The 15,635-nt window shown below is 39.7% G+C and overlaps 1 protein-coding gene across 1 annotated transcript in view; it reads left to right on the forward strand.

Moving 5' to 3' along the window:
* The window catches only part of SPTY2D1 (SPT2 chromatin protein domain containing 1), a 21,465-nt gene extending 8,757 nt beyond the window's left edge, over positions 1 to 12,708 (forward strand). Inside the window, exons 2-6 of the mRNA XM_008060698.1 lie at positions 4,302 to 4,416; positions 5,682 to 7,223; positions 9,648 to 9,816; positions 10,565 to 10,642; positions 12,011 to 12,708. Of these exons, the coding sequence (XP_008058889.1) occupies positions 4,302 to 4,416; positions 5,682 to 7,223; positions 9,648 to 9,816; positions 10,565 to 10,642; positions 12,011 to 12,104 (1,998 nt within the window). The 3' untranslated portion in view covers positions 12,105 to 12,708. The remainder of the gene's footprint in view (positions 1 to 4,301; positions 4,417 to 5,681; positions 7,224 to 9,647; positions 9,817 to 10,564; positions 10,643 to 12,010) is intronic.
* The last annotated feature ends 2,927 nt before the right edge of the window (positions 12,709 to 15,635 follow it).

A 15,635-nucleotide genomic window follows, 5' to 3' on the forward strand; every position in this document is an offset into this window, starting at 1 on the left:
GGCCACCGCAGCCTTGACCTGCTGGGCTCAGGTGATCCTTCCGCCTCAGCCTTCCAAGTAGCTGAAACTACAGGAACAAGCCACCATGTCTGGCTAATTTTTTGACTTATTATAGAGATGAAACCTCGCCAAGTTGCCAAGACTGGTCTTGAATCTGTGGACTCAGGCAGTCCTCTCACCTCGGTCTCCCAAAGTGCTGGGATTATAGGCGTGAGCCACTGCACCCAGCCAATTAAGCCTTATTTTAAAGCATTGCTGGCCTTGCCCTACTGCTTGCTTTTAAGATTGTTTCCTAACAAATCCACAAAATGGCCATTTCATAGATTTATTGAATTTCTTCTGCATCCTAGGGACAGGACAACAAGTTTTGCAAAGTTGTTGGATTAAATGTAAGGCCAGCTTAAGTATCCTTAAGGATTATTGGTGTTAAAAATAAAAGTTAGACGGGCTCGGTGGCTCAGCCTGTAATCCCGTGCCTTTGGGAGGCTGAGGAGAGTGGATTGCCTGAGCCTGCGGGTTCGAGACCCGCATGGGCAGTGAGACCTCATCTCTACAATAAATCAAAAAATCAGCCGGGCGTGGTAGCACATGCCTGTAATTCCGGCTACTTGGAAGACTGAGGTGGAAGGATCGCCGGAGCCCAGCAGGTCGAGGCTGCGGTGGCCAGGAGCGGCCACTGCACTCCAGTCTGGGCGACAGAGTGAGACTCCAACTCAAAAAACAAAAAATAAAAATAAATAAATAAATAAAAGTTGAATTTGAAATTGGCATATCAATTGATGGGCAATTGGGAATGTCACTTTGAAAAAAGCTAAAAGTCACCTTTGTGATTTTTTTCAAAGCAAATCTAAGTTTCTGAACACCTCCTTCCTTGTTGTTCTGCCTTTCCTGTATGTTTTTTTTGAGTTAGAGTCTCACTCTCTTGCCCAGGCTAAAGTGCAGTGGCACACTCATAGCCACCCCAGTGTGGACCTGCTGGGTTCCAGTGATCCTTCTGCTACAGCCTTCCAAGTAGCCGGAACTACAGGCGTGTGCTACCATGCCCAGCTAATTTTTGATGTATATTAGAGATGAGATCTCGCCAAGTTGCCCTGGCTGGTCTCGAACTCATGGGCTCAGGCATTCTACTCACCTCGATCTCCCAAAGTGCTGGGATTACAGGCTGAGCCACTGAACCTGGCCTTTCCCCATATTTTTGTTCCCTACATCAGTGTTTTTTCCTTTTAAATACTCTTTCTGAAGAATCATTAAGTTAGTATTTCTTAAATGGTAGTACATATTAGAAAAATATAACCAGATTTTCAAGCCAGTCATTTCATGAATATTATTGCTGAGTTAAAGCTATAATAATAAGTTATAGAGTGCTAGGTCTATGCTGTTTTTTCAAATTAGAAAATAATAGTACAGGTGGTATACTAAAAAAGCAAAAGTCCATGAAGGTAGTATGAGAGAGAGCAAAAAAAAAAAAAAAAAAAACCACGGAACTTATTTATTTAAAAAATTGTTTATTCTTACATGTTTAAACTTGTCACCTTTTTAAAAAGTACTCTCCATTTGTTACATACACCTTTTGAAACACTTTCTCCACTGCTCAAAATAGCTTTTGAGCTAGAAACTTACCGATTTTGATGCCTGTTAGTGCTTTTGCCATTTTTTGTTTTACCTCTTCCACACTGGCAAAACATTTCCCTTTGAGGACTTTTTTCATCTGGGGAAACAAAGTCGCTCAGGGAGAGCTTGGGTGAATAGGGAGGGTGGGACATGGGGGACATGCCGTTTTTGGTAAAACAAACAAACAAACTGCTGAACACTCAGTGCAGTGTGGGCAAGTTGTTCTTGTAAATCACTTGTCATGAATTGGACAAACACTTCAAAAGAATCTCCAAAAAGTTCACTGAAGCCAAATACATCCTTTCACAATAACACTGGCTGGCACACTGAGGCCAATGGGTGCCTAGACGCTTACCCTGGGTTTTTGGAGGGTCTTCCCTCGTATTTGAATGACTAAGGCTTGGTAAACACTGCATTAGACTATATCGTATTGACACTGTTTCCTTTTGCATAACAATATTCAGTCAATAGCAACTTTTCAGCTAGTGGTTTTCTATTTTCTCTCGCTTACAGTTCCGGTTAAAACAAAAGATACCTATCCCAAAATTATGATAGGCAATGCTCGGTACTGGGTTATCTAGAGAGATAACCAGTCCTGTTTTAAATAGATAATGCTAAGTATGTTTACTTTTTTCTTGGGGAAACCCTGTGTAAGCTTTGATTTGCCAGGTGAATCTATGAGCTATATAGTTGACAAGGACAGGAAAATCTTAAGCCTTGGTGGCAAAAATCCACTTTCTTCTTCCAGATCTATCTAATGGAATGGAGTGAAGTGAGTATGTGCCACCCCCTCTGCTTATGAAGTTTTTGTTTGTTTTGTTTGTTTAGAGAACAGGGTCTTACTCTGTCTCCCAGGCTGGAGTGCAGTGGCCAATCATAGCTCACTGTAACCTCAAACTCCTGGGCTCATCGGATCCTCCTACCTCAGCCTACAGGCATGCACCACTATACCTACAATATATATATTTGTAGAAACGGGTTCTTGCTGTGTTACCCAGGCTGGTCTTAAACTTCTGTCCTCAATTGATCTGCCTGTCTCAGTTTCCCAAAGTACCATGATTATAGACTGAGCCCTTATGCCCAGACTGCATATGAGTTTTTTTTATGTCTTAAGCAAACTTGAATCATATTCATGATGTCCTTTCCACAGTGAGAATGTGAGCTTCTTGTGGATAAGACCCATGTTCTTTTCTTGTAAACTAGGGCAATTTTTTTATATCTAGTTAGAGTAGCAGTACTACTTCTCTTTCTCCTCAGTCTTCTTTTCCCTCTCCCTTTTCTTCTCTTAACATTGAGCCCTATCCTCTGTGGAAAGAGTCCACAGTTAAATTTGCAAAGATGTGGACTAATTAAAGGATCTTATTGTGACCTAGCCAAAGTAACTGGGAAAGAAATCTTGGATGTTGTTTTGGGATTTCTCTTTTTAAGGGATGTGACAGTTCTCAGCATTGCTATCATGCAGGATTTTCAGGTTGGATAAGAGCCTGCTTCCTTGGCCAGCTGCTTCTTTGGCAGAATATTTTAGTTGGAACTTCCAGCCTGTTTCAAGATACTTTGTATTTGGCAGCCTTATAGTAAGCACATATCCTTTGGCTTTCCTCCAAGAAGATCATACACATTTAGGAATACTTTCTTGGTTCCTAAGTGATCTAGTTTGTACTCAGAGATATTTCTTTTTCTACTAGCCACAGCATAAGTTCAGTAGATAAGAATGGCATCTGCCTAACAAGACAGAAGAGAGAGGACACTTCTAAAATCTTATTTCCTGGCTCATCAGTTTAATGTGGAATAGTCCCAGAGATGAATCATCCCTGGTCTGAATTATTAGCTTTGTGTTTATCATATTTCTCTCTTAATAGATGCTTATAAGATGGAAGTATTTTTCCTTTTGTAGCTCAAGTTAACATTATTTGAGTTTTAGTCATTTCCTGATACAGTTATATAAAAACTGAAGTCCAGAGACATACCATCTGTGCCAGGATAATATAACCACTTCTTTGGGTGATAGAGAAACCTGTATAAAAGAGAGTCTGTGTGAGAAATTAATATTTAATGAACATAAGGGCAACAGTTAAAGGTTACCGAGAAGTGGACCCTTCTTGCTGCTTAGATTTCTTTGAAATTCTTTTAAACTATGGTTTGTCCCTAGCTCTTACCTATGGTCAAAGTAAAATCTTGATGTTTTCATGTTCTAAACAAAATAACCTATGTAGCTCTGGGTTCCTTCTAGAAAATCATCTCGAGTAGGGGAGTCAGGAGGAAATAGTTGTGAGGAATAGTTTTTTGTTTGCTTGAAAAGTTGGATTTTGAAATTCTTTCTTCCAAGAAAGTCTTACTTTATAATCAGAATTTTAAAACACAAATAATCCATTTTTCAAAGTGGTAATTTTTTTTTTTAAGTTGCCTAGTCCAGGTAACTTTTTGGAAAGTAACCTGAAGACATTTCTCTAAATTGTTCATTGTTTCGGGAAGTTACTTGGAAACTCTTTACCTAAAAATAGCCATGCTTAATATTTAGCCTGAAATTTTACAGCTAAGCTTTAATGTGGGTTATATGACCTCTTAATTATTCAGAATAGGTTTTACAGTTAATATTTAAATCTCTCTATTGCTTGGCACAATGTCTTCTGCCTAATAGACATATTTTTAAAAGTTGAATTACTTATAACTTTTATTGCTTTTATTTTTAGAAAAGGTATAGTTTGGCAGTGGGACCTCCAAAAAAAGACCCAAAAGTTAAAGGTGTCCAATCAGCAGCCGTACGAGCTTTTCTTAAAAGAAAAGAAGAGGAGCTCAGACAAAAAGGTATGTATCTATAGCTTTATTCTCAATTTTATTTATTTATTTTTGAATGTTTTTTAGAGACAGTGTCTTGTTCTGTTGCCTAGGCTGGAGTGCAGTGGCATGATCATAGCTCACTGCAACTGGAACTTTTAGGCCTCAGAAATCTAGCTGCATTAGCCTCCTGAGTAGGTAGGACTATAAGTACACACCACCATTCCCAGCTAATATTCTCAGTTTTAAAGTCTTCCACCTTCACATCTGGCTTATACTTAACCAGTGAATGTTTGTAAAAATATAACAGACCAAATGAATTTGTGTGTGTGTGTATTTCTAGGTTAACTGTGTCTATGGCTTTATATATGTTCTAATGTTGATCATTTGTATAAAAGGTTTTTTTCCACCCCTTAAAGTAAAAGCTTTTTAGGTGTTAATGACTATGTTTTCTTTTTCTTTGGGTTTTTTTTGTTTTTTTGTTTTGAGTTGGAGTCTCACTCTGTTGCCCAGGCTGGAGTACAGTGGCACACTCATGGCCACCCCAGCATCGACCTGCTGGATTCCGGCGATCCTTTTGCCTCAGCCTTCCAAGTAACCAGGACTACAGGCGCGTGCTATCACTCCCAGCTAATATTTGATGTAGAGATGAGGTCTTGCCAAGTTGTCCGTGCAGTCTCGAACCTGTGGGCTCAGACGATTCACTTGCTTTGGCCTCCCAAAGTGCTGGGATTACAGGCTGAGCCACTGAGCCCGGCCATGACCATGTTTTCTAATTGGCCATAGTAAGTTCCCAATAAACTCCAGGTTCTGAAACTTTGTACCTATGTTGTATTTTAATTAATAAAAAATTAATTTTTAATTAATTTATTTAATAATAGTGTTACCTATAAGGTTAAAATAAAGATAATTTTTTAAAACCTTTACCTCAAGTAGTTTTACTTCATATAAATGACAGAGAAACTGATTCAATATGTTTAAGTATTGATTGAGTCATAATTAATAACTGCTAAGGGGATACTGATGTTTCCTTAACTTGACATATGTATTTGGTATGAACTGTTTTCTATATTTAAAGCGGAAAACCAAGTCTCCCACTTGCTTAGTCATATTGAAAAACCCATATGTGTCCCACTCATTATGTAAAGATGACTCAATTGATACTTGTTCGGATGACTTCCTCATTTAATTCCTAGATGTCTTCAAACTGTAACTTGAACATTGTGTTTTCAGTTGAGCATACTGCAGTCTTGAGACCTTGAAATAATAACATGTTCTTGTTTTGTCCCTTGTAGCCTTAGAGGAGAAAAAGAGAAAAGAAGATCTAGTGAAAAAGCGAATTGAGCTCAAACATGACAAGAAAGCAAGAGCTATGGCCAAGAGGACAAAGGATAATTTTCATGGTTACAATGGGATTCCTGTTGAGGAAAAGTCAAAGAAGAGGCAGGCAATGGAAAGCCATACCAGCCAGGGAACAGACCAAGAGTATGAAATGGAAGAAGAGGATGAATTATTTGAATACAATCAAGAAGAGTTGGAGCAGGAGTATGAGGAAGAGCAAGAACCTCCCAAAGTTGAAAGCAAACCAAAGGTCCCCCTTAAAAGTGCCCCACCACCCATGAACTTCACTGATTTACTCAGGCTAGCTGAGAAAAAGCAGTTTGAACCAGTGGAGATCAAGGTAGTAAAGAAATCAGAAGAGCGGCCTATGACTGCAGAAGAACTTCGGGAGCGAGAATTCCTTGAACGAAAGCATAGGAAAAGGAAACTGGAGACAGATGCAAAACTACCTCCAACTGTGTCCAAAAAGGCACCCTCTCAGAAAGAAAGCGTGGGCACGAAACAACTTGGCAAAACTTCTGGAGACAGGAATCCTTCTTCCAGGGGATTGCCCCATCCTCATGCTGAGAAAAAATCAAGACCCAGCACGGCCAGCGAGAAACACTTAGCTGTGTCTTCATCCAAATGCCTGCCAGGAGAGAGGATCAAGGCAGGATCTGGCAATAGCTCCCAACCCTCACCTCGTGAGGGCCATAGTAGACCTGTTTTCAATGGGGCTGGAAAGCCTCATTCCAGCACCTATTCACCAAGTGTCCCAAAGTCTTCTGCTAGCAGGACTCAGAAATCTGCTACTGAGCACAAAGCCAAAAAATCTCTGTCCCATCCTAGCCATTCCAGGCCTGGGCCTGTGGCTACCCCGCACCACAAGGCTAAGAGTCCAGGTGTCAGGCAGCCAAGCAGCAGCTCTAGCTCAGCCCCTGGGCAGGCCAGTGCAGGGACTGCTCGGCCCACAGTTAGTTCTGGCCCTGTGTCCAGGCGCCAGAATGGTGGCTCCAGCTCAGGACCTGAGCGATCAACCAGTGGGACCAAGAAGCCAGCCAGTGACTTGAATCCCTCTGGGCGAACAGTCAGTGGTGCATGTGGCCCTGGACGACCTGCAAGCAGCTCAAATGGGCCTGGGCGACCCATCAGTGGCTCAGGTAGTTCTGTGAGGCCTGTGGGCAACTCTGGGGGCCCTATGCGTGCCATGAACAGTCCACATGAACTTCGACGACCAGTGAGTGGCTCAGGCCCCCCTGGGCGGTCAGTCAGTGGTCCTGGGCGATCAATAAGTGGCTCAGTTCCAGCTGGACGGACTGTTAGTAATTCAGGCCCTGGAAGACCAGTGAGCATCCTGGGACCTGGGCGAACAGTTAGTAGTAGCTCAGGTCCTCCTATGAAGCCCAGGTGCACTGTTGTCTCAGAAACAATTTCTTCCAAGAATATCATTAGCCGGCCCAGCAATGGACAAATGAATGGAATGAAGCCTCCCCTATCTGGCTACAGATCTGCCCAAGGTAAAATTGCCCCTCACCCTAAAGAGTATATATTTGTCACTAGAAAGTTGGAAAATGTGACTGGGCTCGGTGGCTCAGTCCATAATCCCAGCACTTTGGGAGGCCAAGACAAGTGAACTGCCTGAGCCTGCAGGTTCGAGACAAGCACAGGCAACTTGGCAAGACCTCGTCTCTACAATAAATAAAAAATTAGCCGGGCATGGTAGCACGAGCCTGTAGTCTTGGCTACTTGGAAGACTGAGGCGGAAGGATTACCAGAACCCAGCAGGTCGACACTGGGGTGGCCGTGAGCATACCACTGCACTCCAGCCTGGGTGACAGAGTGAGGTTCCAACTCAAAAAAAGGGAAAAAAAATTTGGAAAACGTGCTTTGTTTTATATAATTAGGGACTTGCATACCCTTCCATGTGCTCTTTGTACTCTAATGTAGATAGAATCCTAATGTTTTATCTGCTGTGTATGTAGCTGAGAATTTCTTTAATGATCATGGCTTTGAAAAGTCTTTAGAACCGGGCTTGGTGGCTCAGCCTGTAATCCCAGCGCTTTGGGAGGCTGAGGTAAGTGGATTGCCTGAGCCTGTGGGTTTGAGACCCGCCTGGGCAACTTGGTGAGACCTCATCTCTACAATAAATCAAAAACTAGCTGGGTGTGGTAGTGCATGCCTGTAGTTCCAGCTACTTGGAAGGCTGAGGCGGAAGGATTGCCGGAGCCCAGCAGGTCAAGGCTGCAGTGGTCAGGAGCGGCCACTGCATCCAGTCTGGGTGACAGAGTGAGACTCCAACTCAAAAAAAAAATAAAAAAAAGAAAAGTCTTTAGAAAGAGACTTATCTAGGGTGTCTTTGTTCATCCCTGCAGTATCCCCAAGTGCAATAAACTTGACTTTGTGTTTGTGATAAACGTACATGCCTTATATATATTGTTCAGTGGGTAAATTAATCTTTTTTCTGAGATCTGTCTTCAAGGATCAGAATGCAGTTGTAGCTTTTTGATGCAGGATTTATTTAGCAAATATTTGTTAAGTACCCACTATATGCCAGGAACTATTTTAGATTGTCCTTGTATTTCTGCTCCTTAAATGGATAGTACTGAGATCCTAACCACTGATCCTTTAGGAATCTGCTGTTCTAAGGTACAGGATCATTGGTAGCACTTGCTAACTGCTAGGCCAAACTGCTTGTTGCTTCATGCTAATAAGACTTGTTAAAGTACTTGCTAGATACCATGGAGAATAAAAAAAACCAATGATTGAATTATTCAGCTAGACCATTGATTCTCAATCAACAGTGATTTTGCCCCCTGGGGGACATTTGCCAGTTGTCACAACTGTAGTCAAGGGATCCTGTTGGCATATAGTGGATAGAGGCCAGAGATACTGTTAACAAACAATGCACAGGATTGTCGGATAGCCCCCCTCAACAAAGAATGATCTAGCCCCAAGGCCGGGCGTGGTGGCTCATGCCTGTAATCCTAGCACTTTGGGAGGCTGAGGTGAGAGGATTGCCTGAGTCCATGGGTTCTAGATCAGTCTGGGCAACTTGACGAGACCTCATCTCTACAATAAAAAATTAGCCGGGCATGGTGGTACACATCTGTAGTTTCAACTACTTGGAAGGCAGAGGTGGAAGGATCCCCAGAGCCCAGCAGATTAAGACTGCAGTGGTTGTGGTGTGCCACTGCCCTCCAGCCTGGTCAACAGAGCGAGACTCTGACTCAAAAAAAATACAAAAAAAATTTAAAAAGAATTATCTAGCCCAAAATGTCATTGTGCCAAGGTTGAGAAACTGAACTAGGGAGATAGAGAGACAAGCCACACATGTTAAAAACTGTAGAACTATTAAAGGAATGTCTAATCAAAGAGTAGAAAGCAGTTATTACCAGATGCTGATCTATTGATCAATGCCTATTTTTTGCAAAGTTGGTATCAGTCTTTTGGCAAAATGACAAAAATAAGGATAATGACGTGAGGTTTTTCTTATAGTCAGATTTACTCAGTTTGAACAATTATCTGTAATTCTGAGAGTCTATCATACTTCATTGGACTTAAAATTTTTAAATGAACTCGTGATAGTAGATTGTAGTTGCTGCTTTTGGTGTCTATCTGGCAAGTTAATGCTTCTGTGACTGTAAATTTTATTTTTAGAAATTTTACTGATCTTTTAAATTTAGAAATATGGGCACTATTAAGCTAGACTATGTAACAGGACATTTCTAGTAAGCACTGGCATAAACTAGAGTTCTGTTTCTTCTGTATAGCATGACACAGCAGGGATGATGCAGTAATGACTCATGCTAAGGGTCAGCCTGCTCACTCTGGTTTTTAAAGATATTATCTTAATGATTTCTCACAATCTCAATTTACCATAGAACTCTTCTTGGATTATTTTAAGTTTTGATATGCTTATAAATAATGGTTTCTATTCTTAGGTCCTCAAAGGCTTCCCTTCCCTACTGGTTACAAAAGGCAGCGAGACTATGAGGAGGAAGATGATGATGAATATGACTCTGAAATGGAAGATTTTATCGAAGATGAAGGAGAACCTCAGGAAGAAATATCCAAGCACATTCGAGAAATCTTTGGTTATGACCGAAAAAAGTAAGGCCTAAAGAAGATTCAGATAATTATACTTTTTCTTTTGAATACTTCTCTCATGGGAGTAGTATTAAACATTAATAATAGAGGCATTGAATACAATCCTTAATTAGGAACCCTTGGGTGATTGTTATTTCTAGTAGCTTTGTTCTTTTTAGGACTACATATTTTAGAATGAATTCAGAATAGTTTGTGTAGTTATTTGCATGAGGGCCAAAGAATATATACTTAATGAGAATGAAGCAGCTTAGTGTAGTAGAAATATTTGGCTTTTGAAAGAACAAGCTGTATGTTCTTGGTCAATTCATTAACCTGTTTGCTTCATTTCCTCTGTTCTAAAGTCTCTTCCCTTCATGTTGGTCCCAAAGCTCAAATGAGAATAATATGTACAAAATAATTTTCATATATTTTGTGCTTTCAGGATTTTAATATAAATTAGCTTACCTAATAAAGGAAATATAGTTGAGAGTGAGTTGAGGAGGGCCTGCTGGATTGGTACCCTCATCAACATTAGATTCAGGAGTAGTTGCCCTCTGTAATAAGGGCTCATTTAATTTGTCTTTACTTAGGAAACCCACCTCTAGCCATCCTCCACTCCCCTCACTCCCTGCCATGCGAGGAAGAGTAATTCTAAACATGTACTTGATTTAGTTGTAAAGGAGATGTTGAATTTTTAAATGAGAGGATGTAGTTCCTTTAGAAAATTGAATTTGGGGTTTTTTTTTTAATAACTTTGATTTTCTCTTATCAGATACAAAGATGAAAGTGATTATGCCTTACGCTACATGGAGAGTAGTTGGAAAGAACAGCAGAAGGAAGAAGCAAAGAGGTAAACTTAAAACAACATATCTGTGCAAAAATGTCCAAAAAATTTTCTGCTTGTTATTATGGGCTTCACATGGGGAACAAGGACTTTAGGCCACACTGGTCTAGATTCCCATCTTCTTACTAACTATAGGGCCTTCGACAAATTCTTTAGCTGTTCTAAATTTGTTTTCTCATTTGTAAAACAAGAATATGCTCTTTTACTTATTGAGATATTGTTAGGATTAAGACAATGTATACAAGTTGCCTAGTGCAGTGCCATGTGTAGGCACAAACAGTTGTAGGCACAAACAAATGTTAGAGGACTCCCCTAATCCTGTTGTGGCATATTCTTGCTTTTTTTTCTCCATCAGACACATCTCAGTCTTGCTAATCTGTAACATGCTGGCCTCAGGGACCCAGTGTAGGTATATTAGCTTCCCTCTATCTGATTCCTGTTTGGCAGATAGTAAGCTAATGGTCATTTCTTAGGTTGGGGTTACAAGCAATTACTTTATGTTGTTAATTACTATTGCCAATTAATTATAGGTAAGTAGTTCACCTCAGTCTCAACCCAGGATATGAAGCCTTTTTCTTCCTCTTGCTCACCCTCCTGTAACTAGATAAAATGTCAAAGTGTTGGGAACTAACAAGAATAGAATGCTAGTTAATGGGGCCAGACTCAGTGGCTGAGCCTGTAATCCCAGCACTTCGGGAGGCTGAGGCAAGTGGATTGCCTGAGCCCGTGGATTCAAGACCAGCTTGGGCAACTTGGCAAGACCTCATCTCTACAATAAATAAATTTTTTTTAAAAATTACTGAGGCGGAAGGATCGCCGGAGCCCAGCAGGTCGAGGCTGTGGTGGCCAGAGTGGTCACTGCACTCTAATCTGGGCAACAGAGTGAGACTCCAACTCAAAAAAAAAAAATTAGTCGCGGTAGCGCATGCCTGTAGTTCTGGCTACTTGGAGGGCTGAGGTGGAAGGATCACTGGAGCCCAGTGGGTCGATGCTGGCGTGGCTGTGAGCATGCCACTGTACTCCCTCCTGGGCGACAGGGTGAGACTCCAACTCAAAAAAAAAAAAAAAAGAATGCTAGTTGATGAATGTTCCTCTTTCTTTATTTTTAGGAGCTTTTGGGATAAATGTATTACTTTAATGGGAACATTAAGGTTTCTTGTGTTGTGTGAGATCATTTTCCTACTACAATTTGGGTTAGTAGCCCCTGGTAAAAAATATCCCAGCTACTCTGTTTTCAGTGGTAAAGTCTTGAGGTGTTTTGAGAGCATCAGCACAGTCCATGTGAGCTCCCAGTTGAAATTTCAGGTGTGTTTTTTAAAGAAAGTGGTAATCTCATGTATATTGACAAATACCCTTTAACTATTTCGTTGGCAGCTTAAGACTAGGTATGCAGGAGGACTTAGAGGAAATGAAACGTGAAGAAGAAGAAATGCAACGTCGAAAGGCCAAGAAGCTGAAGAGGCATTAGCTGCTGCTTTGTTTATATTTGTGACATTCTAGAGACACTCTACAGCAAGGATTTCCTGCCTTCAGACTGAAGAAGCTCCCTTATCATTGTAGATTTATACTTGGGTACTCAAGGAGAAGGAATGCATACTGTCATTTGCAGGCTGTCATTTGAGCATAAAATATTTTCAAATCTTTTCCAGGGTGACATCTGTGATGCAGATGATCAAATGCCCACTGTGTGCTCTTATGAAGTGAACTGTTCACAGGTGCCAGCCTTGATCCTGATGAGCTATGCACTCTACTGTGGGGCTGCTCACCAGTCAGCCAATCTTTTATTGTTCCTTTGCTCTTTTGAAAGGGAAAAAAAGATTGTCTCTTGACTTCTATAATTCTTTTGCTGATATGTGAGTAGGGCACTGCCCAGCTCCCAATCAAACTTATTGTCTTTTTATGAGGAAACTGGCCCTTCCTTGAATGTTGCCAGCAATAAAGTGACTTGTCCTAATCTATGTTTGGATTGAGAACCAGAAAATGTAGAGTAGGCTTTAGCATATGGATGCCATCCCTGTGACTTTGAAGTACAAAGTAGAATAAATCATATTCTGTATTATTCATGGATTGGATGCTGAGCATTCTTATTAATTTAGGTAACTAGGAATAAAGAAATTTTCAAGATAAAATACAGGTTATGACAGTATAATAATCTTTTCCAAGTTTCCTTTCAGATTTACTGTTATATTGGTTTTAGTGTAAGATAGACAAGGTCACTGTGCTGATTGATTTTTACCTAAAAAAATTCATTTTTATATTGAAAGAAAAATAGTTATTTTATTCAAACATTAAATTTGAAAGAGTAATAGTTTAAAAAAATAAGAAAGTGACATGTGAGGCCCGGCCCCGTCCTCCCTATTCCCCTCCCCATCATAAAGCTATTTTGAAATCCCAAGGTGCCCCTGTACCTCTTGATGTTAATGACTTTGCATTAAATTTGTTAGCAAATATTAATGGCAAAAAACCAAAAACTAAATTTATGTGTATCAATAAATGTGTATCTCTTTTTGCCCATATTGCACTTTTATTTCAAACTATGCACTGTGAAGAGATTTTTTTCCCAGGTAGAAAAAGATGTTCCCTGTTACTGGTGTTTTATCAGGCTGTGGAACTTCATTTTCACCTTTCTTTAACTCATGTCTGTAGACTTGATATCACTTAAATCTCAAGTCCAAGGAATTCCAATCAGGCTGACGTAGTATCTGGCTGGAAGGAAGCCAAATCTGAAGGATAGTCAGCAACAGAAAATGAGATATGCTACAGAGCATTTGTCCTTGATTCTTAAGTATGGAGGGTTCGGGGAAGTCAGACATAAGCTTGTAGGACAGTTCCACAGCTAATGTTCTGACTATCTTAAGCCATTGGACGGTGGGGATTAGGAAGTAGGAGGGGTTGTCCTGTAACAGACCCTTGCTCTTGAATAGGCCCAAATGTTTTTGTGTATTTCTTTTTATCCATGAAGTCTTTATTCTTCAAGTTTGGGTATTATGGATTACCATTGTTAGCCTCCCTTAATGAGATCATGTGGCTCAGTCCTTTAAGACTGACTCTTTTTAAATTGAGTTTCAAACTTTGAAAAATGCAAGGATTTAGTTTTGAAGTTGAATCCCATGAAAGGTGTCTTCATCACTAAAAATGACACCCTTTTAAACTCCCCATATAGAACTGTTACACTGGTAGCACAAAATACTGTTGATTTTCTCTCATCTCAAATATCTTCAGTGAAACTGATTTAAGGGTAGTGTGATGTCCCATATAATAAAATCTGTTTACGACATTATTTCATTTGTTGCCCTTTATGTGATTTTTTCCCCCTTCAAAACTTTCGTATTGGATGTATTTTTTTTCGATATTCACTCTGAAATCTATAATTACAATCAAGTGCTTGCCATAGCTGAAATATTTCTGGTGGCTTAAAGTTTACTAGCAGTAAACTTATGATATGGTGCAGCTATTTGTACAGAAAGGCACCATTGTGTTAATAATAAATTTCCAGGACTTGGTAGGAAAAATCAGGTTTTAACCTTGTGTCTATCACTTCTGAATGCATTTCTTCTATAATATAGCTATTGATTTAAAAGAGTACTTCTATGGCTCATTTAAAAGAAACAAGGAAAGTTATGAGTAAATCTTTTAAATTCTGGTTGTGTTTCCAAATCTTGTCTTCCATTTTGTTCTGCACTTCCTGACCACTCTTACAAAAAGCTAACCAACCTTTGAAGAAACTGGAATAAGCTGTTATTTTATCAAGGTTTATGAATTAAGTGCTTGATTTTAATGTATCCTCTACTGTTTTGATTTTCAGATTTCATTCAACATTTGAAGATGTGCCTTTTATTGTGTAATGTTAATCACGAATGTAGTAATGTTATTTCATGATTGTAATAATGTTACATGATCATGGGTGCGGCATTCTCAACACAAATGATGTGAAAGGAAAGTAGTTTTCATAAAACTCATGGCTCTGGTTGCACAGTCCCACTTGCTTTTGATGTTGTTATGTCGAAGCAAAGGGCACTTCTTTTAAGGCCACTTTCAGAACTTGTCTTTGTATTTTCTCTAAACTATAAATGCAATTATGTCCATTTGGAGGGCAGGGTACCACATGTCACAGGCAGCCTTACATGTGTGCCGTAAAAAGGTTCAAAGACTGTTATCAAAAAAGAAAGTCTATGGGAACTCAATTTCATTTTTAATGTAATCCCCAAGATTTTCTCCAAGAAATAAATTGTTTTGTATTTTGTAACTTAAAAGCAGCTATTAGTGCATTTATGAGATATAGCAGGAGACCAAAACATGTTTGGAAAGAGAATAAATATATGAAGAGAGACTGGTTGTTTTATTTTCAATGTGCTGAATATATTAGACTATTTATTTTCTGAGTAGATGTGATGAAATAAATATTCAGGCATTTAGTGTATGATTAAATGGGATATAGATTTCTTTGGAGTTATTAAACCATCCTGTCTTTTACATAATGGACAAATCAAGGTTTTAAAAAAACAACTTTTACATAGCTTAGCTTGTTTTCTGGTGCTGTTGACCTGCAAGAGAATATACTTTTGCATATACAAGTGAAAGTTTTGCAATTTATGTATACAAGAAATTGTAGGCATTAAAAATATTTTATTGATATTTTTACTGGTTTGCATTTATTGATCAAAATTTTGAGATTATCTCATCACCCTGAACATTTTCCCAGCTAGAAACCTTAGTAGACTCATCAGATTTCAGAGGCAGAGTTTGCCTCTTGCACACTCCTCTGCTTATTCTCTCACACATTCGTGTCTGCTCAGCCCCTATCACTACTGATATCTCTTCTCTCCCCCTACTAGCTTAGAGACCTGGTAGGTGGCCAAAGCAACGGAATCTGGCTTACTGACTAGAGTTTTGGCATATGCTCAAACTGAAGGCAAGCAGAAGTGGGTTATATAGTTCCTCTTTTCAAAATGAGCAGGTTCTGGTCCCCTACAATAAAAAGAGCTTGAGATGACTGAGA

Source organism: Carlito syrichta, unplaced genomic scaffold (genome assembly GCF_000164805.1).
Source record: "Carlito syrichta isolate Samal-C Ts95f unplaced genomic scaffold, Tarsius_syrichta-2.0.1 Scaffold304706, whole genome shotgun sequence".
NCBI lineage: Eukaryota > Metazoa > Chordata > Mammalia > Primates > Tarsiidae > Carlito > Carlito syrichta.